Source organism: Hyla sarda, chromosome 10 (genome assembly GCF_029499605.1).
Source record: "Hyla sarda isolate aHylSar1 chromosome 10, aHylSar1.hap1, whole genome shotgun sequence".
NCBI lineage: Eukaryota > Metazoa > Chordata > Amphibia > Anura > Hylidae > Hyla > Hyla sarda.
This window is the reverse complement of record NC_079198.1, coordinates 23097008-23124129: the sequence shown is the minus strand read 5'-3', so window position 1 is coordinate 23124129 and position 27122 is coordinate 23097008. Positions and strand designations below refer to the sequence as shown.

Below are 27122 nucleotides of genomic sequence, written 5' to 3'. Positions count from 1 at the left end.
GTGCCCTGGGTAGAGTGCCTCAGTGCCACATTGCCAAACCATACAGCAACGGCAACCATTATTATAATGCAAAAACGACAGAATGAAAGCATAGTTCACACTATAAACATACTGTGATGTCTTCACTGGGCATGAAGTTGGCAGGGAGGGTAACAACTGGCCTACCAGAGGATCCTCTAGTACAGTGGTCTCCAAACTGCGGACCTACAGATGTTGCAAAACTACAACTCCAAGCATGCCCGGACAGCCGTTGGCTGTCCGTGCATGCTGGGAGTTGTAGTTTTGCAACAGCTGGTGGCACACTGGATGGGAAACAATTTTGTTACGTGTATGGGGGGCCTCCTGACTGACTCTTCCTCTATGGCAGGTATCAGATGAAAGAAGAGTTTGATGAAGAGCATGCTGGGAGTTGTAGTTTTGCAACATCTGCAATTTAGAGACCGGTGGTCCTGGGCGCTGTTGCTAGGGGCACTGTGGCACTAGGGACATTGTAAGTAGTACAAGGGTATGGCCAGGGGTCAAGTCCTGGGAAAAAACTGAGTTCCTGCACTTTTTCCACAGCAGGAACACCATTCCCATTAGCAGGACCAGCCCATGAGTGGAGATCTTAGGTGAGTTCCCCACTCATGGGCTGGTCCTGCTAATGGGAATGGTGTTCCTGCTGTGGAAAAAGTGCAGGAACTCAGTTCCCACGCGTTCCTGCAGGACTTGAGCCCTGGGCTCGGCATCCATTTTAGGACATCGTCAGTCGTAACTCCGTCCCGCCTCAGGCGAAACAGCGTCCTGTCTCCTCCCTCGGTCCAATCACTCTCAGCCGCAACTCTGTCCCCTGTCAGGCAAAACAGCGTCCCGTCTCCTCCCTCACACTAATCGTCGTCATCCTTCAGCTGCAACTCCCTTCACCCTCATTCAAAACTCCCTCTTCCAAAACGCTGTCATCCCTCAGACGATTCTCCCTCAGACACAACTTCCTGCCGCATAGCAGAGCCGACGCTGCACAGCATGTATAGCAGAGCCGAAACTGTGAAACTTGCACGTGTACTACAGACACTACATGTGCTACAGAGTCTGTATAGCAGAGCCGACACTGAATAGCATGTACAGCAGAACCCATATAGCGGAGCGCCGAGACTGACTCGGCTCTACTACACGGTACAAAGTTTTTTGTCTGAGGGATGACGGAGTATCGGATGACAGATTATCGGATGAGGGAGTTGCGGCTGAAGGATGACGGCGATTGGTCCGAGGGAGGAGGCGGGACACTGTTTTGCCGGAGGCGGGACTGAGTTACAGCTGACGATGTCCTAAAATGGACAACGTACTAAGGGAACACAGTTGGCACAGGAGTCATTGTGGATGGTACCCTGGTTGCCACTGTTATGGGGGAACATGAGAGCTAGGCAAGTATCAACATTTTCCCTGCCTGCTTTCTGCACTTGGCACAGACTGGCATGAATTATTAACACTTAGACCTACTTTACAGAAAATAATCTACAGCCCGGGTTATTGTTAGTATTAGATATCCGAATTATCTTCCCTATCCCCCAGGATTAATGTGGTGCAGTAGTTGTCCACCACATACCGGCTGCACAGTCAGCTTCACAAAACCAGCGCAGATCCTTCCGCAGCCAGATAACAATCCGCGTCCTCTGGCGCCCTCTAGCGTCAATCTGTAGGAAGTGCAAAAACAACGTCGCAGCATTAGGACGCCGTGAGAGGCGTGATGCGCATGCGTACGGAACCTATTTAGCCCAGAAAGTTCCTTTCTCTGCCAAGTGAGTGCATCTTATACGGTGTAAGAGGAAAGAACACGAGGACCCCTCCTTCTGGTGAGTGTACAGTGTGTAAGAAGAATGCATTAAAAAGCCTGACATTAAGTAATATAGTCTACATGCAGTGCAATTTATATATATATATATATATATATATATATATGTGTGTGTGTGTGTAAAATTGTGCAGTATATATATATAGAGAGAAAAAAATAAAAAATAAATATATATATATAGGGGACACCTCTTCAGGTGTAACGGAGATTCAAGTTAGGCCATTTAGCACTCCGCGGGCTTCTGGGAAGCCCGCGGAGTGCTAAATGGCCTAACTTGAATCTCCGTTACCCCTGAAGAGGTGTCCTCTCCCCGAGGAAAGTACTGTACCTGTTTAAAGCCACAGGCCTCTCACCACAGCCAAGCCAGATCACCCTGCTCTGTACTGACGAGGGGCAAACACCCCGAAACAGCCGTCTGCAGATGGGTCCTCTTTCCTTCTGGAGAGAGTTCTGGCTTGGCATAAATCCCAATCAGTTCTGAGACTTCTTAAATGGAGCCCGAGCTGTTTTGCAAGACACACTACCTGTGAAGGTGGTGTGGTGAGCTCATTTAAATATTTTTATATATATATATATATATATATATATATATATATATATATATATATATATACAGTGGTCCCTCAACATATGATATTAATTGGTTCCAGGAGAACCATCATATGTTGAAACCATCATATGTCGAGTACATATGTCTATGTAAAAATGGTAATTGGTTCTGGAGCCTTGGAACCATTGTATGTTCAATACATATCTCTATGGGAAACTGCTAATTGGTTCTGGGATGACCATTGTATGTGGAGTGTATGGGGAGTGTTTAACAAACCAGGGTGCCTCCAGCTGTTGCACAACTACAACTCCCAGCATGCATGTACAGCCATTGACTGTCTGGGCATGCTGGGAGTTATAGTTTTGCAACAGCTGGAGGCACACTGATAGGGAAACATTGATGTATGGGGTGTATAGTGTGTCTATGTATTGTATGTGATGTGTGACATCGCATACAGTACTGTACAGTTCTTTAAATACCTTCAGGGGGGACAGAATGTCCTCCATTACGATCCTGCCGACTACAGCTCTATAGGAAAGGAAGGGGAGGGCAGCCAGCAGCTCATTGGATGCCTGCAGCAAGATGCTGCAGGCTATTGGCTATGGCTGCACTGGGGGGGGGGCGGGGCTTACATGGAGCTCACAGTGGAAGCCTGTATGAGTTAGCAGGACAGCATGTGAGTAACAGGAGGCAGAACGGGGCACACGGGGACATTATACAACTATCTGTCAGTTGCTGAAGTTGTCAGCGCTGTCAGATAGCTGTTTGTACGATGGCCCCGACACACAGCAGCATCATATGTCGAGGCTGCCTTCAACATACGATGGGCTCTGAGAGGCCATCATATGTTGAAATGATCATATGTCGGGGCCATCATAAGTCGGGGGGTCACTGTATATATGTGTATATATATATATATATATATATATATATATATATATATACACATACATACATACATACACACACATAGATATATATAGATCTAAAATTGTGTTCTCCATAATGAGAACCTCCAGATGTTGCAAAATTCCCAGCATGCCCAGACACCAGCTGGCTGCAGATTTTAATGTATACTAAATACTAAAGGCGCTCTGTAGGGGTCCTTCAGCAGCGAATCTGCAGCGTAAAATACACTGTGGATCCGCTCGTCTGAACGTACCCTAAAGGTTTTTTTCCTGGCCTGCGCCAAGGTAAACCACTACTTAATGTGAGGGAGACTCTTCACAGACCTTCTTTTAGACATTAATTTGCCTTAAAATTAAATCTGAAACAAATAAAGACAAACACATGGACAAACAAGCTCCTCAGCACCAGGGTAGACATGATCTGAAAGCAGCGGAAGAAAATGATCTGGGTGCAAATCTGCCCGAAATTTATCATGGTCACTGCGACAATATGATAAATTTGGAGCAGCTGCGCCAAAAGAAAAGCATCTAGACAAACCACAAAAATGATCTAGCCAAGACCATTATTGATAAACGACCCCCAAAGGGTCTATTCACACGGCAGAATTTCCACTCATCCGCCCCAATTCCGCAGATTTTGTGCTGAATTGGTGGGGAATTGGTGCGGAATCCAAGCGGAAATTCTGCAGAAGTGCGAATGGGAGTGTGGACTCCCATAGACGTGTGTTGGGCTTTCATTTGAGGCGGAATTCCACTTGAGGAAATTCTGCCATGTGAATAGGCCCTTACGGTACATTCACACGCGTGGATTTTTGCAGCGTATTTAGCTGTGGATCCGCTGGTGAAGTCCCCGCTCTATGCTGTCTTTACATGTGCCTGCTGGTAGCGGTAATACGCCGCTACCAGCAGACACAGTGCAGCGATGTGCGCGGCGTGCTCGCATATCAAGGCCGCTCTCCCTGCTCTGAGCTAGGCAGAGAGCTCCCGCGATGTGCGAGTATACTGCGAGTATACATCGCAGTGTGCCTGCTGGTAGGGGCATATTGCCGCTAGGAGCAGGCACGTGTAAAGACAGCATAGAGCGGGCCTTCACCAGCGGATCTGCAGCGTAAAATACGCTGAAAATCCGCGCGTGTGAAAGTACCCTTAGGCTGGGAGTTTCTGCCGGAGATTGAGCCGGGGGCACTAGGACCGAGCAGACTACATTGCTGCCCCCATAGACTGCAATGCATTTCTGGGTGGATCTTTTGGGAGATCTGCTCAGAAATGCATTGCCATCTATGGGGACGGCAATGTAGTCCGCGCGGTCCTAGTGCCGCCGGCTCGAACTCTGGCAGAATTTCGAGGCTCATCTTTAAGGAGACTGGAGCTGTACCCGCTGCCAAAGGGGCTTCACCTAAGTCCTGAGTAAAGGGTCTGAATACTTATGTCACGGCAATATGTTAGTTTTTCTTTTTTAATACATTAGTAAAGATTTCTACGATTGTGTCTTCACTTTATGAAGTATACTGTGTAAAATGTTTTTATATATATATATTTTAGCACAAGGCCACAACATAGCATAAGGTAAAACAAAATGGAAGGGTCTGAAGACTTTTCAAACGCATTGTACAATGGGATGGCAGCATGGCTCCAGCATTGTACTGGACAGGATTGTGCTGCGTACAGGGCTGTATTGTCCAGGATATTTTTTTATGAATCTGCAACAGGGGCTCCTATTGGTTCCCGTAGAGGTAGTGTGGGGAGCTGCTTAAAGGGTTACTCCACTCCCCAGCGTTCAGAACATTTAGTTTTGAACACTGGTGCGGGCTTTGGGGGTCGCCACGCCCCCCCTCGGGACGTTACTACCCCGCCCACCTCAATGTAAGTCTATGGGAGGGGCGTGACGGCCGTCACGCCCCTCCCATAGACTTACATTGAGGGGGTGGGGCGTGATATCACGAGGGGGCGTGGTGACCACCAAAGCCTGCACCAGTGTTCAAAACTAAATGTTCCTAACGCTTTAAGGAACCAAAGGGAAAGGAGGGACCAACTACTATTCATGGAATCATTTTGGCATCACATGACATTACCATGTGCGGGAGGAGTACTGGGGCAGTGCCATAAAGATGCCCAGGAAATGTTCAGTAGTGAATCCACAGGACGCTCCCATCCCGTCTAGATTATATTTGGGGTCGCTCCCATCCCCTGTAGATTATATTTGGGGTCGCTCCCATCCCCTGTAGATTATATTTGGGGTCGCTCCCATCCCCTGTAGATTATATTTGGGGTCGCTCCCATCCCGTCTAGATTATATTTGGGGTCGCTCCCATCCCCTGTAGATTATATTTGGGGTCGTTCCCATCCCGTGTAGATTATATTTGGGGTCGCTCCCATCCCCTGTAGATTATATTTGGGGTCGCTCCCATCCCCTGTAGATTATATTTGGGGTCGCTCCCATCCCCTGTAGATTATATTTGGGGTCGCTCCCATCCCCTGTAGATTATATTTGGGGTCGCTCCCATCCCCTGTAGATTATATTTGGGGTCGCTCCCATCCCGTGTAGATTATATTTGGGGTCGCTCCCATCCCGTGTAGATTATATTTGGGGTCGCTCCCATCCCGTGTAGATTATATTTGGGGTCGCTCCCATCCCGTGTAGATTATATTTGGGGTCGCTCCCATCCCGTGTAGATTATATTTGGGGTCGCTCCCATCCCGTGTAGATTATATTTGGGGTCGCTCCCATCCCGTGTAGATTATATTTGGGGTCGCTCCCATCCCGTGTAGATTATATTTGGGGTCGCTCCCATCCCGTGTAGATTATATTTGGGGTCGCTCCCATCCCGTGTAGATTATATTTGGGGTCGCTCCCATCCCGTGTAGATTATATTTGGGGTCGCTCCCATCCCGTGTAGATTATATTTGGGGTCGCTCCCATCCCGTGTAGATTATATTTGGGGTCGCTCCCATCCCGTGTAGATTATATTTGGGGTCGCTCCCATCCCGTGTAGATTATATTTGGGGTCGCTCCCATCCCGTGTAGATTATATTTGGGGTCGCTCCCATCCCCTGTAGATTATATTTGGGGTCGCTCCCATCCCCTGTAGATTATATTTGGGGTCGCTCCCATCCCCTGTAGATTATATTTGGGGTCGCTCCCATCCCCTGTAGATTATATTTGGGGTCGCTCCCATCCCGTGTAGATTATATTTGGGGTCGCTCCCATCCCGTGTAGATTATATTTGGGGTCGCTCCCATCCCCTGTAGATTATATTTGGGGTCGCTCCCATCCCGTGTAGATTATATTTGGGGTCGCTCCCATCCCGTTTAGATTATATTTGGGGTCGCTCCCATCCCCTGTAGATTATATTTGGGGTCGCTCCCATCCCCTGTAGATTATATTTGGGGTCGCTCCCATCCCCTGTAGATTATATTTGGGGTCGCTCCCATCCCGTGTAGATTATATTTGGGGTCGCTCCCATCCCGTGTAGATTATATTTGGGGTCGCTCCCAACCCCTGTAGATTATATTTGGGGTTGCTCCCATCCCGTGTAGATTATATTTGGGGTCGCTCCCATCCCCTGTAGATTATATTTGGGGTCGCTCCCAACCCCTGTAGATTATATTTGGGGTCGCTCCCATCCCGTGTAGATTATATTTGGGGTCGCTCCCATCCCGTGTAGATTATATTTGGGGTCGCTCCCATCCCGTGTAGATTATATTTGGGGTCGCTCCCAACCCCTGTAGATTATATTTGGGGTTGCTCCCATCCCGTGTAGATTATATTTGGGGTTGCTCCCATCCCGTGTAGATTATATTTGGGGTCGCTCCCATCCCGTGTAGATTATATTTGGGATATGCTATTGCAGGAGACATGGACCTTCCCACACTACACTTTTGTTAGCCATTCTTTGCATAGACATGAAGTACCAGGATCCTTTTGTCATCTGTCTTTTGTGTTTATTCTTTAGTGCAACATGATAATTCCGGTCAGATGCTTTACCTGCGGTAAGGTGGTGGGAAACAAATGGGAGGCGTACCTGGGTCTGCTACAAGCTGAATATACAGAAGGGTAAGGTGTTGGCTGCCTTTGTACCTTAAAGGGGTACTCCAGTGGAAAACAATTTATTTTTTAAATCAGCTGGTGCCAAAAAGTTAAACAGATTTGTAAATGACTTCTATTTAAAAATCTTAATCCTTCCAGTACTTATCAGCAGCTGTATGCTCCACAGGAAGTTGTGTAGTTCTTTTCTGCCTCTGTCTATATCAGGAACTGTCCAGAGCAGGAGTAAATCTCCATAGCAAACCTCTCCTGCTCTGGCTAGTTCCTGACATGGACAGAGGTGTCAGCAGAGAGCACTGTGGTCAGACAGAAAAGAACTCCTCAAAGTAATACAACTTCCTGTGGAGGATACAGCTGCTGATAAGTACTGGAAGGATTAAGATATTTAAATAGGAGTAATTTACAAATCTGTTTAACTTTCTGGCACCAGTTGATTTAAAAAAAAAAATGTGTTTTCCACCGGAGTACCCCTTTAAATTTGTATGACAATAGAAGTGAAATCATGTGTTATAGATGTCAAATGCTTGTGATAAGGATCTCAGAATATATTTATTAAAGGGGTACTCCACCGGAAAACATTTTTTCTAAATCAACTGGTGCCAAAAAGTTAAACAGATTTGTAAATGACTTCCATTTAAAAATCTGAATCCTTCCAGTACTTCTCAACTGTTATATGCTCCACAGGAAGTTCTTTTCTTTTTGAATTTCCTTTCTGCCTGACCACAGTGCTCTCTGCTGACACCTCTGTCCAAATGGACTTCCAGAGTAGAAGCAAATCCCCCTAACAAACCTCTCCTGCTCTGGACAGTTCCTAAAATGGACAGAGGTGTCAGCAGAGAGCACTGCGGTCAGACAGAAAGGAAATTCAAAAAGAAAATAACTTCCTGTGGATCATATTGCAGCTGATAAGTACTGGAAGGATTACATTTTTTTTTTTTTATAGAAATCATTTACAAATCTAGTTAACTTTCTGAAACCAGTTGATTTAAAACATTTTTTTTCCCAGTAGAGTACCCCTTTACCCCTGTACTGTACTGTAGCACCTCGTGCTGTCCTGGTCTCTCCGCTCAGCCCTTGGGGACCAAATTTTAAAGGGAAATTTGCTAAAATAAAAAAAAAAAGGCACCAGCCGACCAGTGACACCATTTTCCTGTTCTTCTGTAGATGTTCTCACCAGATCACAAGTGTTTTCAGTCCAAAGTATAAAAATGGAGGCCGAAACCCAAAATAAAAAAATTTTTGAACTAGGACACGTGAACATGAAACATAAACCATTTATTATCATCATCAGTGTCCATGGTTTGTATACTGTGGGGGAGATTTATCAAAACCTGTGTGGAGGAAGAGTGGTGCAGTTGCCCATAGCAACCAATCAGATCACTTTCATTTTTCAAAGGCTTTTTTTTTTTTTTTAAAGAAAGAAACGATTTGATTGGTTGCTATGGGCATCTGCGCCACTCTTCCTCCACACAGGTTTTGATAAATCTCCCCCTTTGATCTCTGGAGTTTCTTTAGTAGCATCATCAAGCAGTCATGTCATGTGATCACTACTCATACCGATATAGCAGATCCACGAACGCTTTATTTAACATTTTTTTATGTTTTCCCCGCACCCCTATTATTACTTGACACAGTGTTTCCCGACCAGGATGCCTCCAGCTGTTGCAAAACTACAACTCCCAGCATGCCCAGACAGCCAAAGGCTGTTTTTTATGTTTCCCACACACCCCTATTATTACTTGGCACAGTGTTACCCGTTTCAGTTGTTGCAAAACTACAACTCCCAGCATGCCCAGACAGCCAAAGGCTGTTTTTTATGTTTCCCACACACCCCTATTATTACTTGGCACAGTGTTACCCGTTTCAGTTGTTGCAAAACTACAACTCCCAGCATGTCCGGACAGCCAAAGGCTGTCCGGCCATCCTGGGAGTTGTAGTTTTGCAACAGCTGGAGGCACCCTGGTCGGGAAACACTGTGCCAAGTAATAATAGAGGTACGGGGGAAACATAAAAAAAACTACTGTACATATATTTATTATTATTATTATTATTATATATATATATATATATATATATATATATATATATATATATATATATATATAATTTTTTTTTTTTTTTTTAAGTAAAGCGTTCGTGGAGATCAATATGCTAAGAGTTGTAGTTTTGCAACAGCTGGAGGCTCCCTGGTCTGGAAACACTGTGCCAAGTAATAAAAGGGGTGCGGGGGAAAACATAAAAACAGCCTTTGGCTGTCCGGGCATGCTGGGAGTTGTAGTTTTGCAACAGCTGGAGGCACCCTGGTCGTAAACACTGACTTAGCATTTAAAGCGAAAAGCGTTCGAGCTATAGAGGTGCAGGCACCATCAGTTGTGCCATATAAGAGAAGGTCTTTTTCTTACTTTTGCAAAACTACAACTCCAAACATGCCCTCCCATGCTGGGAGTTGTAGTTTTGCAACAGCTGGAGGCACCCTGGTCGGGAAACACTGTGCCAAGTAGCCAAGTAATAATAGAGGTGCGGGAGATACATAAAAAAAAACTACTGTACATATTATTATTATTATTTTTTTTTAAGTAAAGCATTCATGGATATCCTGTATCGATATGCTGGGAATTGTAGTTTTGCAACAGCTGGAGGCACTCTGGTCGGGAAACACTGTGCCAAGTAATAGTAGAATGCGGGGAAAACATTAAAACAGCCAAAGGCTGTCCGGGCATGCTGGGAGTTGTAGTTTTGCAACAGCTGGAGGCACCCTGGTCTGGAAACACTGTGCCAAGTAATAATAGGGGTGCGGAGGAAACATAAAAAAACAGCCAAAGACTGTCGGGCATGCTGGGAATTGTAGTTTTGCAACAGCTGGAGGCACCCTGGTTGGGAAACACTGACTTAGCATTTAAAGTGAATCTGTCACCTCTGTTCGAGCCATAGAGGTGCAGGCACCATCCGTTTTGCGATATAAGAGAAGGTCTTTTTCTTTGCCCACAGTTCGTGAAGTTATATTCAACAGTCAGAGGGGCCGTCGGACTCTCGCAGCGGCACACCTCCTCCCCGCCCCAACCCGCGGATCCCTGTACGTCAGCAAAATAAGGAAGAGGACCTTCCCTTAGATCGCATTATGCCCTAACTGATGGTGCCTGCAGCACTGTACCTCGCACGGTGGTGAAGGCGGCACTGACCTCTCTGTTTCAGTTGTTGCAAAACTACAACTCCCAGCATGTCCGGACAGCCAAAGGCTGTCCAGCCATCCTGGGAGTTGTAGTTTTGCAACAGCTGGAGGCACCCTGGTCGGGAAACACTGTGCCAAGTAATAATAGAGGTACGGGGGAAACATAAAAAAAAACTACTGTACATATATATATATATATATATATATATATATATATATATATATATATATATATACACCGTATTTATCGGAGTATAACACGCACTTTTTAGGCGGCTAAAAATTTTAGCCTAAAGTCTATGTGCGTGTTATACGCCGATACACCCCCAGGAAAGGCAGGGGGAGAGAGGCCGTCGCTGCCCGCTTCTCTCCCCCTGCCTTTCCTGGGGTCTAGAGCCCTTCTGCCGGCCCTTCTGTCCCCCTGGCTATCGGCGCCGCTGCCCGTTCTGTCCCCCTGACTATCGGTGCCGACGCCCCATTGCCGGCGCCGATAGCCAGGGGGAGAGAAGCGGCGCCGACAGCCAGGGGGAGAGAAGGGGCACCCATTGCCGGCGCCGCTGCCCCGTTGCCTCCCCCCATCCCCGGTGGCATAATTACCTGGGTCGGGTCCGCGCTGCTGCAGGCCTCCGGCGTGCGTCCCCGGCGTCGTTGCTATGCGCTGCACGGCGCATGATGTCAGTGCGCCGCGCCATGCATAGCAACGAAGCAGGGGACCCGGCCCAGGTAATTATGCCACCGGGGATGGGGGGAGGCAACGGGGCAGCGGCGCCGGCAATGGGTGCCACTGCCCCTTCTCTCCCCCTGGCTATCGGCGCCGGCACCGATAGTCAGGGGGACAGAACGGGCAGCGGCGCCGATAGCCAGGGGGAGAGAAGCGGCGGCAGCAGGGCTCTAGACCCCAGGAAAGGCAGGGGGAGAGAAGCGGGCAGCGACGGCCTCTCTCCCCCTGCCTTTCCTGGGGGTGTATCGGGGTATACACGCGCACACACGCACCCTCATTTTACCATGGATATTTGGGTAAAAAACATTTTTTACCCAAATATCCTTGGTAAAATGAGGGTGCGTGTTATAGGCCGGTGCGTGGTATACCCCGATAAATACGGTAATTATATTTATTGAAATTTTTTTTTTTTTTTTTTAGTAAAGCGTTCGTGGATATCCTGTATCGATGTGCTAAGAGTTGTAGTTTTGCAACAGCTGGAGGCTCCCTGGTCTGGAAACACTGTGCCAAGTAATAATAGGGGTGTGGGGGAAAACATAAAAACAGCCTTTGGCTGTCCGGGCATGCTGGGAGTTGTAGTTTTGCAACAGCTGGAGGCACCCTGGTCGTAAACACTGACTTAGCATTTAAAGTGAAAAGCGTTCGAGCTATAGAGGTGCAGGCACCATCAGTTGTGCCATATAAGAGAAGGTCTTTTTCTTACTTTGCAAAACTACAACTCCAAACATGCCCTCCCATGCTGGGAGTTGTAGTTTTGAAACAGCTGGAGGCACCCTGGTCGGGAAACACTGTGCCAAGTAATAATAGAGGTGCGGGGGAAACATAAAAAAAAACTACTGTACATATTTTTATTTTTTAAGTAAAGCGTTCGTGGATATCCTGTATCGATATGCTGGGAATTGTAGTTTTGCAACAGCTGGAGCCACTCTGGTCGGGAAACACTGTGCCAAGTAATAGTAGAGGTGCAAGGGAAACATAAAAACAGCCAAAGGCTGTCCGGGCATGCTGGGAGTTGTAGTTTTGCAACAGCTGGAGGCACCCTGGTCTGGAAACACTGTGCCAAGTAATAATAGGGGTACGGAGGAAACATAAAAAAAACAGCCAAAGACTGTCGGGCATGCTGGGAATTGTAGTTTTGCAACAGCTGGAGGCACCCTGGTTGGGAAACACTGACTTAGTATTTAAAGTGAATCTGTCACCTCTGTTCGAGCTATAGAGGTGCAGGCACCATCCGTTTTGCGATATAAGAGAAGGTCTTTTTCTTACTTTGCCCACAGTTTGTGAAGTTATATTCAACAGTCAGATGGGCCGTCGGACTCTCGCAGCGGCACACCTCCTCCCCGCCCCAACCCGCGGATCCCTGTACGTCAGCAAAATAAGGAAGAGGACCTTCCCTTAGATCGCATTATGCCCTAACTGATGGTGCCTGCAGCACTGTACCTCGCACGGTGGTGAAGGCGGCACTGACCTTCGCGCCCCGGCCGGCCGGCTCCCAGAGGGGAATATGAAGTTACTGTGCAGGGATTTTGTATTCCCTGCCGGGAGCTTTGATTGGTCGGTGCCAGTTGCATGGGTGTATTACAACCGCCCAGCCTGACCATAGTCTGATGACCGTAATTGACAGCGGTAAGGTCGGGACTTGAGGGTATAATGGGGATGCAAAAACACGGCTGTAATACGTCTGTGTGAAGTTGGCCCAAGAAATAAATAAAATAAAAATACGCCATGATTTGTTTTTTACAAATTTGGATCCTTTTGCATTTTATGTTATATGGTGTAATTGTGATTAATAATCTACAGGACACTAAGTAATCTGACGTTATTCCATTCCAAGGGACGCCTTAGGATTGAAACGTTATTGTTGTCGCCGGATGCTGCTCTCTCATGTCGATATTATTGAGAAGCTGCTGAACTACGCACCATTAGAGAAGTAGCATCCGACCGGTCAGCACTTTGCTTGTCGACCATGTATCTGCTATGTTTTCGGTTGGTTGCGTCTTATATCTTCAGGGCTGTTACATTGAATATTTTATCAGTAAGTGCAATGATTGTATAAAGTATTTATTTGCTGTTTCTCCTATTGCCTGAATTCTACAGGTTTGTACTTTATTTTAGATTTGATAACTTATCCAACCTCAAAAAATTGAAAGAAGCGCTTCGCTCCCCGGCCGGCTCACAGGAACATGAAACTACAGCACTGTAGTTTCATTTTTCCCTCCTGAAGCTGTGATTGTCCGAGACCCCTCGGCCAATCACAGCTCAGAGTGGGGAATATGAAAGGACAATGCCGTAGTGTTATATTCATGGTTCCAGGCCGGGGAGCGAAGCGCTTGTCACCTGCGTGCACCTCACAACTACAACTCCCAACATGTCCTTACTGTAAGGGCATGCTGGGATTTGTAGTCATGCGGCGCAGGTGACAAGCGCTCCGCTCCCCGGCTGGCTACCATGAATATAATACTATGGCACTGTAGTTTCATATTTCCCTCCTGAAGCTGTGATTGACCGAGACCCCTTGGCCAATCACAGCTCCGGGCGGGGAATCTGAAATGACAGTGCCATAGTAATATATTCATGGTTCCCGGCTGGCTCCGCTCCGCTCCCCACACCACACAACTACAACCCCCAGCATGTCCTTGCTGTAAGGGCATGCTGGGAGTTGTAGTCGTGCAGGCGGGTGGGAGATGTGCAAGTGGGTGACAAGCTTCCCTGTCACCCGCCCACACATTTCCCACCAGCCCGCACCTCACAACTACAACTCCCAGCATGCCTTTACAGTGAGGACAACCCCCAGCATGTCCTTGCTGTAAGGGCATGCTGGGAGTTGTAGTCATGCAGGCGGGTGGGAGATGTGCAAGTGGGTGACAATCTTCCCTGTCACCCGCCCACACATTTCCCACCAGCCCGCACTTCACAACTACAATCCCAGCATGCCTTTACAGTGAGGACATGCTAGCAGCTGTGGTCATGCGGCACAGGCGGAGAGAGATAAACGGGCTTCCCTGGCTGTTGATAAACTACAACTCCCATGATGGGAGTTGTAGTTTAGGAACAGGGTGCCCTCAGCTGTTGCTAAACAGGAGGCTCGCTATTGCTAAATTACAACTCTCGTCATGGAATGGGGGATGTAGTTTAGCAACTACTGGAGGCACCATAAATGTATTAACATATTTTCCATGTTTTTTTCTTATCATTTCAGATCCATGTATGCAGAGGACTTCTTCGGATTCGGCGGATTACGTTAATGACCAGTGTTTTTTTTTTATTTATTTTTTTATATTAATAAAATGGTTAGCGAGGGATTGTAGGGGAGTGTTTTTTGGAATAAAAATTTTTTAAACGTGTTTTTTTTTTTCTTAACAGGCTAAGTAGTGGAAGCTGTCTAATAGACGGACTCCATTACTAAGTCGGGCTTAGCGCTCACCCCCAATTATTACACTCACATGGGCGGAGGATTACAGTAAGTATCCGGCTGCAAGTTTGAGCTGAGGCAAATTTTCTGCCGCTGCTCAAACTGCCAGCGAGAAACTACTGTGAACCCCCCACCCATGCGACTGTACCCTAAAAACACTACACTAACACAAAATAAAATAAAAAGTAAAAAACACTACATATACACATACCCCTACACAGCCTCCCTCCCCTCCCCAATAAAAATGAAAAACGTCTGGTACGCCACTGTTTCCAAAACGGAGCCTCCAGCTGTTGCAAAACAACTACTCCCAGTATTACCAGACAGCCACTGACTGTCCTTGGCATGCTGGGACTTTTACAACAGCTGGAGGCACCCTATTTGGGAATCACTGGCGTAGAATACCCCTATGTCCACCCCTATGCAAGTCCCTAATTCAGGCCTCAAATGCGCATGGCGCTCTCACTTTGGAGCCCTGTCTTATTTCAAGGCAACAGTTTAGGGTCACATATGGGGTATCGCCGTACTCGGGAGAAATTGTGTTACAAATTATGGGGGGTATTTTCTGCTATTACCCTTTTTAAAAATCAAACATTTTTGGGAAACCAACATTTTAGGTAAAATTTTTTTATTTTTTTTACATATGCAAAAGTTGTGAATCACCTGTAGGGTATTAAGGTTCACATTACCCCTTGTTACGTTCCCCGAGGGGTCTAGTTTCCAAAATGGTATGCCATGTGTTTTTTTTTTGCTGTCCTGGCACCATAGGGGCTTCCTAAATGCGGCATGCCCCCAGAGCAAAATTTGCTTTCAAAAAGCCAAATGTGACTCCTCCTCTTCTGAGACCTGTAGTGCGCCAGCAGAGCACTTCTCACCCCCATATGGGGTGTTTTCTGAATCGGAAGAAATTGAGCTTCAAATTTTGGGGGGTATTTTCTGCTATTACCCTTTTTAAAAATGTAAAATTTTTGGGAAACCAAGCATTTCAGGTAAAAAATTTTTTTTTTTTTTTTTTTTTTTTTTTTACATATGCAAAAGTCGTGAATCACCTGTGGGGTATTAAGGTTCACTTTACCCCTTGTTACGTTCCCCGAGGGGTCTAGTTTCCAAAATGGTATGCCATGTGGGGTTTTTTATGCTGTCCTGGCACCATAGGGGCTTCCTAAAGGTGACATGCCCCCCAAAAACCATTTGACGCTCCTTCCCTTCTGAGCCCTCTACTGCGCCCGCCGAACACTTTACATAGACATATGAGGTATGTGCTTACTCGAGAGAAATTGGGTTTCAAAAACAAGTACAAATTTTCTCCTTTTTACCCCTTGCAAAAATTCAAAAATTGGGTCTACAAAAACATGCGAGTGTAAAAAATGAAGATTGTGAATTTTCTCCTTCACTTTTCTGCTATTCCTGTGAAACACCTAAAGGGTTAATACACTTATTGAATGTAATTTTAAATACTTTGGGGGGTGTAGTTTTTATAATGGGGTCATTTATGGGGTATTTCTAATATGAAGACCCTTCAAATCCATTTCAAACCTGAACTGGTCCATGAAAAATAGCGAGTTTGAAAATTTTGTGAAAAATTTCCAAATTGCTGCTGAACTTTGAAGCCCTCTGGTGTCTTCCAAAAGTTAAAACTCATAAATTTTATGATGCAAACATAAAGTAGACATATTGTATATGTGAACCCAAAAATGTTTTATTTTGAATATCCATTTTCCTTACAAGCAGAGAGCTTCAAAGTTAGAAAAATGCAAAATTTTCATTTTTTTCATCAAATTTTGGGATTTTTCACCAAGAAAGGATGCAAGTTACCATAAAATTTTACCACTAAGTTAAAGTAGAATATGTCACGAAAAAACTATCTCGGAATCAGAATGATAATTAAAAGCATTCCAGAGTTATTAATGTTTAAAGTGACAGTGGTCAGAATTGCAAAAAACGCTCTGGTCCTTAAGGTGTAAAATGGCCTGGTCCTTAAGGGGTTAAACCACTTAGCCTGTCAAGGCAACTAAAAAAAAAAAATAAATTTGATTCCAAAAAAACACTCCCCTACAAGCCTTCATTAACCATTTTATTAATATATATATATATATATATATATATATATATATATATATATATATATATATATAAATACATATATATATATATATATATAAATACTGGTCACTGTAGTCCGAAGTAGTCCTTTTCATACACGGAACTGAAATAATAATAAAAAAAAATTAAAATAAATAAAAAAATACAAAAATGGGTTAGTACATTTAGGAGAAAAAAGTGGTAAAAAATGAAATAACTACATATATCGCACATTTTTGTCACAAATGCGGCTTTAGCGCAGAAAAGTTACATAGGAGAAGAGGTGGTGTTACAAAGTGGTGTTCTGAAGTCATTTCTTGGGTTTTGCTTATGTATGCCAAATTTATGAACCCCCCTGTGATAGTATGATAAATGTGTCACACGTAAGAAACACTTACACCATGGAAAATAGTGTATGTGAGTACAGCTTGATGAATTCCCCCCCCCCCCCCCCCCAACCCAAGTGTCCTTTAGGGAACGTTCACACGTACAGGATCCTGCGCAGATTTAATGCGCAGGATTTGAAACTGCAGATTAGAAGCTGAAAATCCCGTGTTTGATGGCAGCATTGTAATTCTTATGTGATTTATGCCCCAGCCTCGCATAGAATGCGGGTGCTGCAGAGAGATTGCGATCTTTTTGCCCGGAATACCCCTTTAACTTTAAACCTTCAGTATGGTCTTTGCCAGAAAACCTTAGAGATATAAGGAGCACGTCTCTCCATACCTCATGTCAGGGTTCCTGTCGGCCAGATAGACTCCCCAGGGAAACGCAGTCCCCCTAAAGATAAGGAATACCTCTCCAGCCAGACTGAAGGTTCCCTGATGGTCATATTCCTTGTATATTCCTGGAGCCTGGGGTCGGAGGTAACGAGAGCCTATCACCAGAGGGAGGCCTGGCGCAAATATTTAAAAGCTTTAGAGGAGGGGGGAAATGCCTCGTTGTAGGCTTAATGGGGGAGATTTATCAAAACCTGTGCAGACGAAGAGTTGTGTAGTTGCCCATAGCAACCAATCAGATCGCTTCTTTCATTTTCCACAGGCCTCTGAAGAGGCCTGTGGAAAATGAAAGAAGCGATCTGATTGGTTGCTATGGGCAACTACACAACTCTTCCTCTGCACAGCTTTTGATAAATCTCCCCAAATGTCCTGAGAGCCTGTGCATCTCACCCAGCCTTGCTGCAAATCTGTGAAGCTTCATCCTGTGCACAATGTCAGATGCCTCTGGAAAAAGAATGAGACGCAGCTGCTAGTGACGTGAGAGCCTGCGGCCATGTGAACATTCTAGTGTTTTTGCAGAGCGCATGCACTTCTGGCTGTTCTTCACTCTCATGTTGTAATAACTAGGACATGAGAGTGAAGAATAATGGGGGACATTTATCATGGTTTTGTAGGCACTTTATTTTTTTTTTGCTTATGTGTGACATATTTATCATACTATCACAGGGGGTTGATAAATTTGTCTCACATAAGCAAAAAACTATAAAATCACTTTGGAATACCATTTTCTTAGCACACATAAGCAAAAAAAAAAGTTTATGTTAATGACATTTTTTTCTACCACTTTTTTCCCCCTAAATTTTCTAACCCATTTTTTGTTGTTTTTATGTGTTTTCCTGTGGGCTTTTTTGTTGTTTTCCTGTGGGCTACTTCAGATTTGGTGGACTACGATGACCAGTTTGTTTTATTTTTATTAACAACATTTTGTAACAAGGGCTTGTGGGGAGTGTTTTTGAAATAAAAGTTTTTAAATGTGTGTTTTTTTATTTTATTTACTTTACAGGCTTAGTAGTGGAAGCTGTCTTATAGGCGGAGTCCATTACTAAGCCGGGCTTAGCGTTGGCACCAAAAACAGCTAGCGCTGCCCCCCCCCCCCATTATTACCCAGGTAGCCACAGGGGTGCCGGGAAGAGACGCTACCAACAGGCTCGGAGCATCAAAAATGGCGCTCCTGGGCCTAGGAGGTAACAGGTTGGCATTATTTAGGCTGAAAGACCAGTAACAATGGTCCTCGCCCACCCTGGTAACATCGGGCTGTTGCTGCTTGGTTGGTATCCGGCTGAGAATAAAAATACAGGGAACCCTATGCGTTTCTCTTTTATTATTTATGAGGGAAAAAACGCATAGGGTTCCCTATATTTCCATTCTGAGCCATTTTTATTCCAAAAAACACTCCCTCACAAGCCCTCGTTAACCATTTTATTAACATAAAAAAAAAAAAAAAAAAACACTGGTCATCGTCATAGTCCACAGGATACATGGATCTGAAATGAGAAGGAAAAAAAAACAAGGAAAATAGGTTAGTACATTTATTGTAACCCACCCGCACTGCATGACTACAACTCCCAGTATGCCGTTACAGTAAGGACATAATGGGAGTTGTAGTGATGCAGAAGGGCTGGGGGGAGATGTGCAAGCGGGTGACAAGCTTGCCACCTGCCCCCACTGCATGACTACAACTCCCAGCATGCCCTTACAGTAAGGACATGCTGGGAGTTGTAGTCATGCAGGCGGGTGACAAGGTTATGATCCACACGCCCATCCAACACACTCCCACCCCCCCCCCCTCCCCCAATGCCGCACAACTACAATTCCCAGCATGTCCTTACAGTAAAGACATGCTGGGAGTTGTAGTAGTGTTAGTTTAGCAGATCACCCTTGGATAAAGAGATTTATAATAGTTGCACTAAATCAAATATGGAGTGCCACCAGGGAACTTTAGTGTCATCCACATTAGTGGAAGCCGCCTGCGAGCCTACATATTCCATCTTATTAAGTATCACGGAAGTTCGTCAATCTTCGGCTCTCCCATAGAGCGGGGGTCGTGACACGCCGCTGTGAAGGAGATCGCGGGGGCCCCAGCACTCGGACCTTCCGCAATCTAAAACTTTTTTCCCATGATACTTTAACTTTCTCACTAAAAATAACTTTCCTTTTAGTCACCATAACAGCTAGAAGGGTTAGTGAAATCCAGGCTGTCAGTTTCCTCTTCACACAACACTGGATGATAGAGTTGCCATGATTCATTTACTCTGTAGGTGCTGTCAGTTTCTCCAGTCAGGACATCATTCTTCCTATTACAATTCCAAAAAAAAACTGCATGATCCTTTTATTATGTCAGAAGATGCCTTGTTACGTAGAGGCCACCAAAGATGGGTGCAGTTTGCAGGAAAGAACAGTGTTAGCAGCTACTAAATATACAGGTAGCAGATTTGTATGACAATAGCTCAAGCTAATGAAGGCAAGAACCTTAAAGGGATACTCCACCCCTAGACATCGTCTCCCCTATCCAAAGGGGTCTTATCACGGGGGACCCCAGCGATCTCCATGCTGCACCCCGGCATTTGTTTAGAGCGTCGGGTTCAGCACCAGAGGCTCGTGATATCACAACCACGCCCCCCTCAATGCAAGTCTATTTTCCTGGACAGCTATATGCAGAAATTTCCCATGACTCCTCAGTATGGGGACGTGCAGGTAGGCATCTTGAAGGTCTATAGATGCTAGGTAATCCCCCTGCTGGATGTACAGTACTGCCGACCGAATAGATTCCATCCGGAATGTCTTCTTGACGAAGAACAGGTTCAAAAAGGATGGATCTATTATCAGGCTCCAATCTCCCCCCGATTTGGGGACTGAAAATATCGGAGGGTAATGCCCTTTGAGAGCAGAACACCTTCTAGCACTTTCTTTTGAATGAACTGATTCACAAGCTGAAGCACATTCGTATTTGAGGTTTTGCTGACAATAAATCTGTCTGGAGGGCACCCTTTGAGTTCCAGAGAATATCCTCTTCTTACAGTGGCCGTGACCCAGGCACCTGAGGATGTTGAAGACCAAATGCTGACAAAATCTAGAAGCCTGGCGCCTACCGGAGGACTGGCGTCATTGATCTTCATTCTTTGTGGAGAACGGCTTCTTTTTGGATGCAGGCTCTTGACTTGCTCTATTTTGTCTCCTCCTTTCATTTTGGCACAAGGAATTCTGCCTCCTATACCTTCTTTTGTAGGGCTTGAAGTTATACTTCTTTTTAAAAGGAAAAGAAGCACCCTTCTCCTCTCTGAAGGACTTCAGGATGTTTTTAAGCTGTGGACCAAACAGCGAAGAGGGATGAAAAGGTACGGATTCGAAGTTATACTTGGTTGGGATCACCAGCTCACTATTTGATCCACAATGCTCTTCTAGTTGCATTGGTTAATGCCATGGATCTTGCAGAGAACTTCAAAGTAGGGATCGACCGATTATCGGTTTGGCCGATATTATCGGTATCGGCAATTACCTTGCCGATAATGCCCCATTGCCTCCCCGGTTTTATAATGACTTGTTCACGGCGTCCTGCGTTATGCTGCACAATGACGGGTGACGTCCTCAACGTGACGTCACCGTAAGTGCGCACAGTGACAGCTCAGGATGCCGCCGGAGCCAGAAGTAGCGCGGACCCCAGGAACAGGTAATTATAAAACTGGGATGGGGGAGGCAATGGGGCAGCGGCGGTGTTTGGACTAAGGACCGGCTGGGGGAGAGAAGCAGGCAGCGGTGGTCTCTGGCCAGAGAATGACTGGGGGGGGGGGGGGGGGGGTGTTGGACTCACCTCTCCAAAGACATCCGAGCGCTCTCACTACCGGAATTGACGCCTCTGCCACTTTAGCTGCTGAGGCCGCCAAATAGGAATTTTTGCATATTGAGTCCGCTTTCCTCTCCATAGGATCAGGTAGCCTAGAGGACTCTTTGCCAGTTTAGCTGCGGCACTATCCACCTTGGGATGATTGCCCCAGGAAGAACAAGTAGATGTATTTAAACTTTGCCCCAGGATCTGTGCATTTTTCAGGCTTGTCCCAATCCCTCTCACACCACTGCGAGATCAACTGGTGACCTAGAAATTCCCTCACTGAATTGGGAGGAAAATAAAATAGCCGGTCCTTTGCTGGCTTCGCAGATACGTAATTGTCAGACTCCAACACTTCCTTCACTGCCGAGATCAGCTTAGGCATCTTATCTTTATGTAGTAGATAAAGATCTTCTGTATCCTCTTCACTCATAGAATCTGACACAGTGATGGCACTGGAGGAATCTGACACATCCGGAGATTCTGTAGAAACATAATGCTTGCTTTGCTTTTTCTGGAAGGCGGATGTAAGCTCTCCTTTAAAAGGGAAACTGTTAGCTTGTTCCCCCCGCACTAACCAGTGGTACTGGCTGGTAGTGCGGGGGACGCTGATCAGTTTGATGCCTACTGTGCCCAGATCCGCCGCGCCGTTCGCCTGTTATAGTCTATTCTTGATATGCAAATTAGCTTCTAACTGGCACGGGCAGGGTTACTGCCTTCATCTGGCACTGACACGTAACCACCCCCCTGGCCCATGAATGTTCTCCCTCATCATCTCTCTCTCCTCCCTGCTGATTTCAGGACTCAACTGCCCTGAAGCGTCTTCCGGGTGTAGATAGGTAGCCAGCACATGAGCAGTGGAGTCCGGAAATCAGCGGGGAGGAGAGGGAGATGATGAGGAAGAACATGAATATTCATAAGCCGGGTGGTGCTGTGGGCCAGGCGGCTGTTACATCACAGTTAGCAGCTAATTTGCATATCAAGATGAAAGATAACGGGCGAATGGCATGGCACATCCAGGCATGGTAGGCATCAAACTGATCAGCGTCTCCCACACTACCAGCCAGTACCACTGGTTAGTGCAAGGGAGGAGCAAGCTGACAGTTTTCCTTTAAACCACCCTAAGAACGCACCTGGTACCAAAGGGGCTGGTTTGTCCAAATGCATACAGCTCTCACAAATCTTTACTCCACGATTCAGGTAAAGGCTGTAGACACTTCAAGTCCAGTGTGCTTGGACTTCCTCTTGCACTTCTCTCCTGCTCCCGACATCTTAAAAAGATTAGTAAAGAATAATAAAAATATAAAGAGCCAGGAGGAGGGAGAGGTAAATACCTTGACCTCTCATGGATCTGTTGCCTCAGTGTTAGACCCACGAGGGAGATTCCTGGCAATTTCAAATCTCCTGCCAGTAATACAAGCCTTGCGCAAAAGCTAGATGCTTCGGTCACATCACGGAACTCCAGGCCATAACTGGCTGGACATAAAGGAGAGCTGGATCTTTTCCTACCCACCTGGTCCACTTCCAAACAGCCATAAGTAGCAGGATGGCCGCGGGATTGGGACAATTGCCTGTTCCCTGGAGCAGTGTCGGTGTGCCGCAAACTACTTGTGTGTTTGGATCTTTAGACTCTAGGAGGCAGGACCTTGTTATGCTAATTGCTTGTCTATGCCATTGCGTGTGCCATCTTCTATTCCAGGTTAATGATGAATCTATTGTATGATGCCGTGAATGAACAGGAAACTGATTACTTGCAGACATATGGAGAAGTGTGCGCCTTTTATCTTAGGTTTCCCATCATACAGTGTAGGGTGCTCTCCAGGGGTGCAGTTATATGGGGGTTGTAAACTTACTGGTAGGTTCTCTTTATGTTAGGCTGCATTCACATGACGATTTCTCAAAGGTCTCCATTGGACCTGAGTACACAATTTTTATAACTTAAAATCGTATACAGTCGGATCCATTGACCGCCATTAAAAAAAAAAAAAAACACACAGATCCATTATACACATCCGATTTGATCCGCATCCAATTTCACACGATTTTTGTTCAGTCTGAAATCGTGGTCAAACCCGATTTCAGACCCGAACAAAAATAGTGTGAAATCTGATGCGGATCAAATCGGATGTGTATAATGGATCCAATTTTTTTAATGGAGGGCAATGTATCTGACTATATATGATTTCATACGATTTTAAGTTATAAAAATCGTGTACTCAGGTCGGATGGAGAAATCGTGATGTGAATGCAGCCTTAGGCTGGGTTCACACTACGTTTTCTCCCTTACGGGAGCGCATACGGCAGGGGGGAGCTAGAAGCTCGCGCTCCCGTATGTCATTCATTTCAATGAGCTGACCGGAGTGAAACGTTCGGTCGGCTCATTTTTGCGCCGTATGCGCTTTTACAACCGGACCTAAAACTGTGGTCAACCACGGTTTTAGGTCCGGTTGTAAAAGCGCATACGGCGCAAAAATGAGCCGACCGAACGTTTCACTCCGGTCGGCTCATTGAAATGAATGACATACGGGAGCGCGAGCTTTTAGCTCCCCCCTGCCGTATGCGCTCCCGTAAGGGAGAAAACGTAGTGTGAACCCACCCTTAGTTACACTTTAGCTGCTACCAAGCTCCATTGCTTAGTTTTTAGCCCACCCCAATACATGCAGTTTGTACCCACTCCTGGTTTCAGACTTGTAGTTTCAGTTCTAGAATGATCTCTCCTATTCTGTTAACAGATCCTTTCACTGCCTGTAAGACCTCAACCCAGATTGCCTTGTATGTTACCTACCCACAGCCTGTGATCTGCATTCCAAGCTAAAGCTCAGTGGGCTCACGATTTTCACTGAGATATGCAATTAGCTTCTCTGTATTTAACATTAAAGGGTACTCCCGTGCCCCAGCTTTCTGAACATCCTGTTGAGAAGCTTTGATCTAGCGGCTGTTACATCACAGCCACACCCCCAATGTAATGTCACACCATATCTATAGAAGACATGTGCCATGAGGGGTGTGACATCATGACCTACCACTCCAAGCTTTTAAACAAGATGTTCAGAACACTGGGGCAAGGGAGTACCCCTTTAACAGTAGAATACTAGATTCATAGACCATGGGAGGACCCCGGAGAAGGACAGCCCAGACTGGTTCACCCAGAATGCCAGACACTACAGGAAGGATGGCCTGGACCAACCCCATTGCGGGCAAGTTTATTTTTTTATTGACTCGGAGGGTGGGGAGGGGCCCGACCAGTATAGCAAAAATCCATACTGTGGTGGTGGGGGGGGAAATGGTATCCAATTCATACTGGTATACCACCCAGCACTAACTGCAGCCACTGATTTAGGTGAACCAGACAGTTCTTGCATGGTTAAGTCATTACAGGATGCACATACAAACACCTAACCAAGGAATCCCTTCCTCAATGACCTTTTAAACCAACATAGTAGCATCACCACTTCTAATGTCAGTTCTTACCTTCCCAAACTAGCATAGTCTACACTCTTACTTCACAAGCTTTTTAACCCCTTAAGGACCGGTGGTTTTTCAGTTTTTTGCTCCTTGCCTTTAAAAAAAATCATAACTTTCAATTTTGCACCTAAAAATCCATACGATGGCTTATTTTTTGCACCACCAATTCTAATTCGTAATGACGTCAATCATTTTGCCCAAAAATCTACGGTGAACCTGAAAAAAAGTCATTGTGCGACAAAATTGAAAAACACCGTTTTGTAACTTTTGGGGGCTTCCGTTTCTACGTAGTACATTTTTTGGTAAAAATGACACTTTATTTTTCTGTAGGTCCATACGATTAAAATGATACCCTACTTATATAGGTTTGATTTTGTCGGACTTCTGGAAAAAAATCATTAACTACATGCAGGAAAATTTATACGTTTAAAATAGTCATCTTCTGACCCCTATAACTTTATTTTTCCGTGTATGGGGCGGTATGAGGGCTCATTTTTTGCACTGTGATCTGAAGTTAATGGTACCATTTTTGCATTGATAGAACTTAAATGATATAAAAAGTGACCAAAATGCACTATTTTGGACTTTTGTGTGCACACACCATTGACCAAGCGGATTAATGATATATTTTTATAATTCGGACATTTCTGCACACGGTGATACCATATATTTTTGTTTACAGTTTTTTTTTATTGGAAAAAGGGGGGTGATTCAAACTTTTAATAGGGGAGGAGTTAAATGATCTCTATTCACTTTTTTTTGCAGCGTTATAGGTCCCATAGGGACCTATAACACTGCACACACTGATCATCATTGATCACTGATTTCTCATCAGAAACCAGTGATCAACGATTCTGTCGCATGACTGCTCATGCCTGGATCTCAGGCACTGAGCAGTCATTCAGCGATCGGACAGCGAGGATGCAGGTAGTGGCCCTCCCGCTGTCCGGGATGCCGCGATTAGCCGCGGCTATCCTGAACAGCCCGACTGAGCTAGCTGGCCACTTTCGGTTTTGCTTTTAGCTGTGCGGCGCCGCGATCAGCGCTGCACGCTATTAGGTGGGTCCTGGCTTCACTATGACGCCGGGCGCGCTGTTATATGACGCGGGGTTACTGTGTAACCTCGTGTTTTATCAGGAGAGCAGGACCAAGGATGTACTGGTACGTCCTTGGTCCTTAAGGGGTTAAAAAGGTGTATGCAGTCTGAACCCAAACTTTGATTTGTTGCATACAACTAGCATCTCCTTGTGTCAATGGGAGGAAAGAAACCCTAATCAGTAGAAGGGGGTTAAAAAATAATAAAATTAACCTCAGCTATGTGCAGTTAGACTGTAAGGCAACTAAGTTAGGCTTTAGTAATTTTCTTAAATGCAAAATTTACATTAACCTAGGGATACCTTGACAAGATGAGCGAACTTACAGTAAATTCGATTTGTCATGAACTTCACAGCTCGGCAGTTGATGACTTACCCTGCATAAATTAGTTCAGCTTTCAGGTGCTCCGGTAGACTGGAATAGTGGGATACAGTCCTAGGAAAGAGTCTATGACTATCCACCTTTCCCAGCCCACTGGAGCACGTGAAAGCTGGACTAATTTATGCAGGAAAAGTCATTAACTGCCGAGCAGTTCGTGACGAGTCGAATTTATTGTAAGTGCGCTCATCACTAACCATGACCTAACCTTGTGTACACAGGCAGTATAGCTTGTTAGTAATCTCAGGTGCATTACTACTGCTTTGTGTTGTGAGCTTGTTGTATTGAATATAGATGAGCGAATTTCCAGTAATTCGATTCTTCATGAACTTTTCGGCTTGGCGTTTGCTGACTTTATCCTGCATAAATTAGTTCAGCTTTCAGGTGCTCCGGTGGTGGGAGGCCCTTTCCTAGGACTGTATTCACCTTTTCCAGCCACCGAAGCACCTGAAAGCTGAGCTAATTTATGCAGGATAAAGTTGGCAAATGCCGAGCCGAGAAGTCCGTGACGAATCGAATCACTAAGTTTGCTCATCTCTAGGGAATAACCTTGGTGAAGGGAACAAAAATTTCATAGCCAACCATAAACCTGGATTCAGTGTTAAACTGCTGACCTTGGGTCAGTGCAAGTCAAACAGTGGGGCCCCTGCAGTCTTCTGTATTCTAGAGCAGTGGTCTTCAACCTGCGGACCTCCAGATGTTGCAAAACTACAACTCCCAGCATGCCTGGACAGCCAACGGCTGTCCGGGCATGCTGGGAGTTGTAGTTTTGCAACATCTGGAGGCCTGCAGGATGAAGAACACTGCTCTAGAGGTTTAATACATCATACATTTGCATAAATAAAAAATGCCATATTAAAACACAGC

General features: G+C 45.5%; 1 protein-coding gene across 1 annotated transcript; it reads left to right on the top strand.

Moving 5' to 3' along the window:
- The first annotated feature begins 1682 nt into the window (after nucleotides 1-1682).
- On the top strand, nucleotides 1683-13431 carry LOC130294340 (DNA-directed RNA polymerases I, II, and III subunit RPABC5-like). Its single transcript, XM_056543978.1, has 3 exons — nucleotides 1683-1829; nucleotides 7240-7340; nucleotides 13056-13431. The coding sequence occupies exons 2-3, from the start codon at nucleotides 7246-7248 to the stop codon at nucleotides 13153-13155; spliced, it is 195 nt and encodes a 64-aa protein (XP_056399953.1). The 5' UTR covers nucleotides 1683-1829; nucleotides 7240-7245; the 3' UTR covers nucleotides 13156-13431.
- The last annotated feature ends 13691 nt before the right edge of the window (nucleotides 13432-27122 follow it).

Bases quoted from the DNA above. Each gene is read 5' to 3' on its own strand.
- LOC130294340 (XM_056543978.1), top strand. From the start codon at position 7,246: ATGATAATTCCGGTCAGATGCTTTACCTGCGGTAAGGTGGTGGGAAAC. The intron at 7,341-13,055 runs GTAAGGTGTTGG...TTCCATTCCAAG, and splicing joins CAAGCTGAATATACAGAAGG to GGACGCCTTAGGATTGAAAC.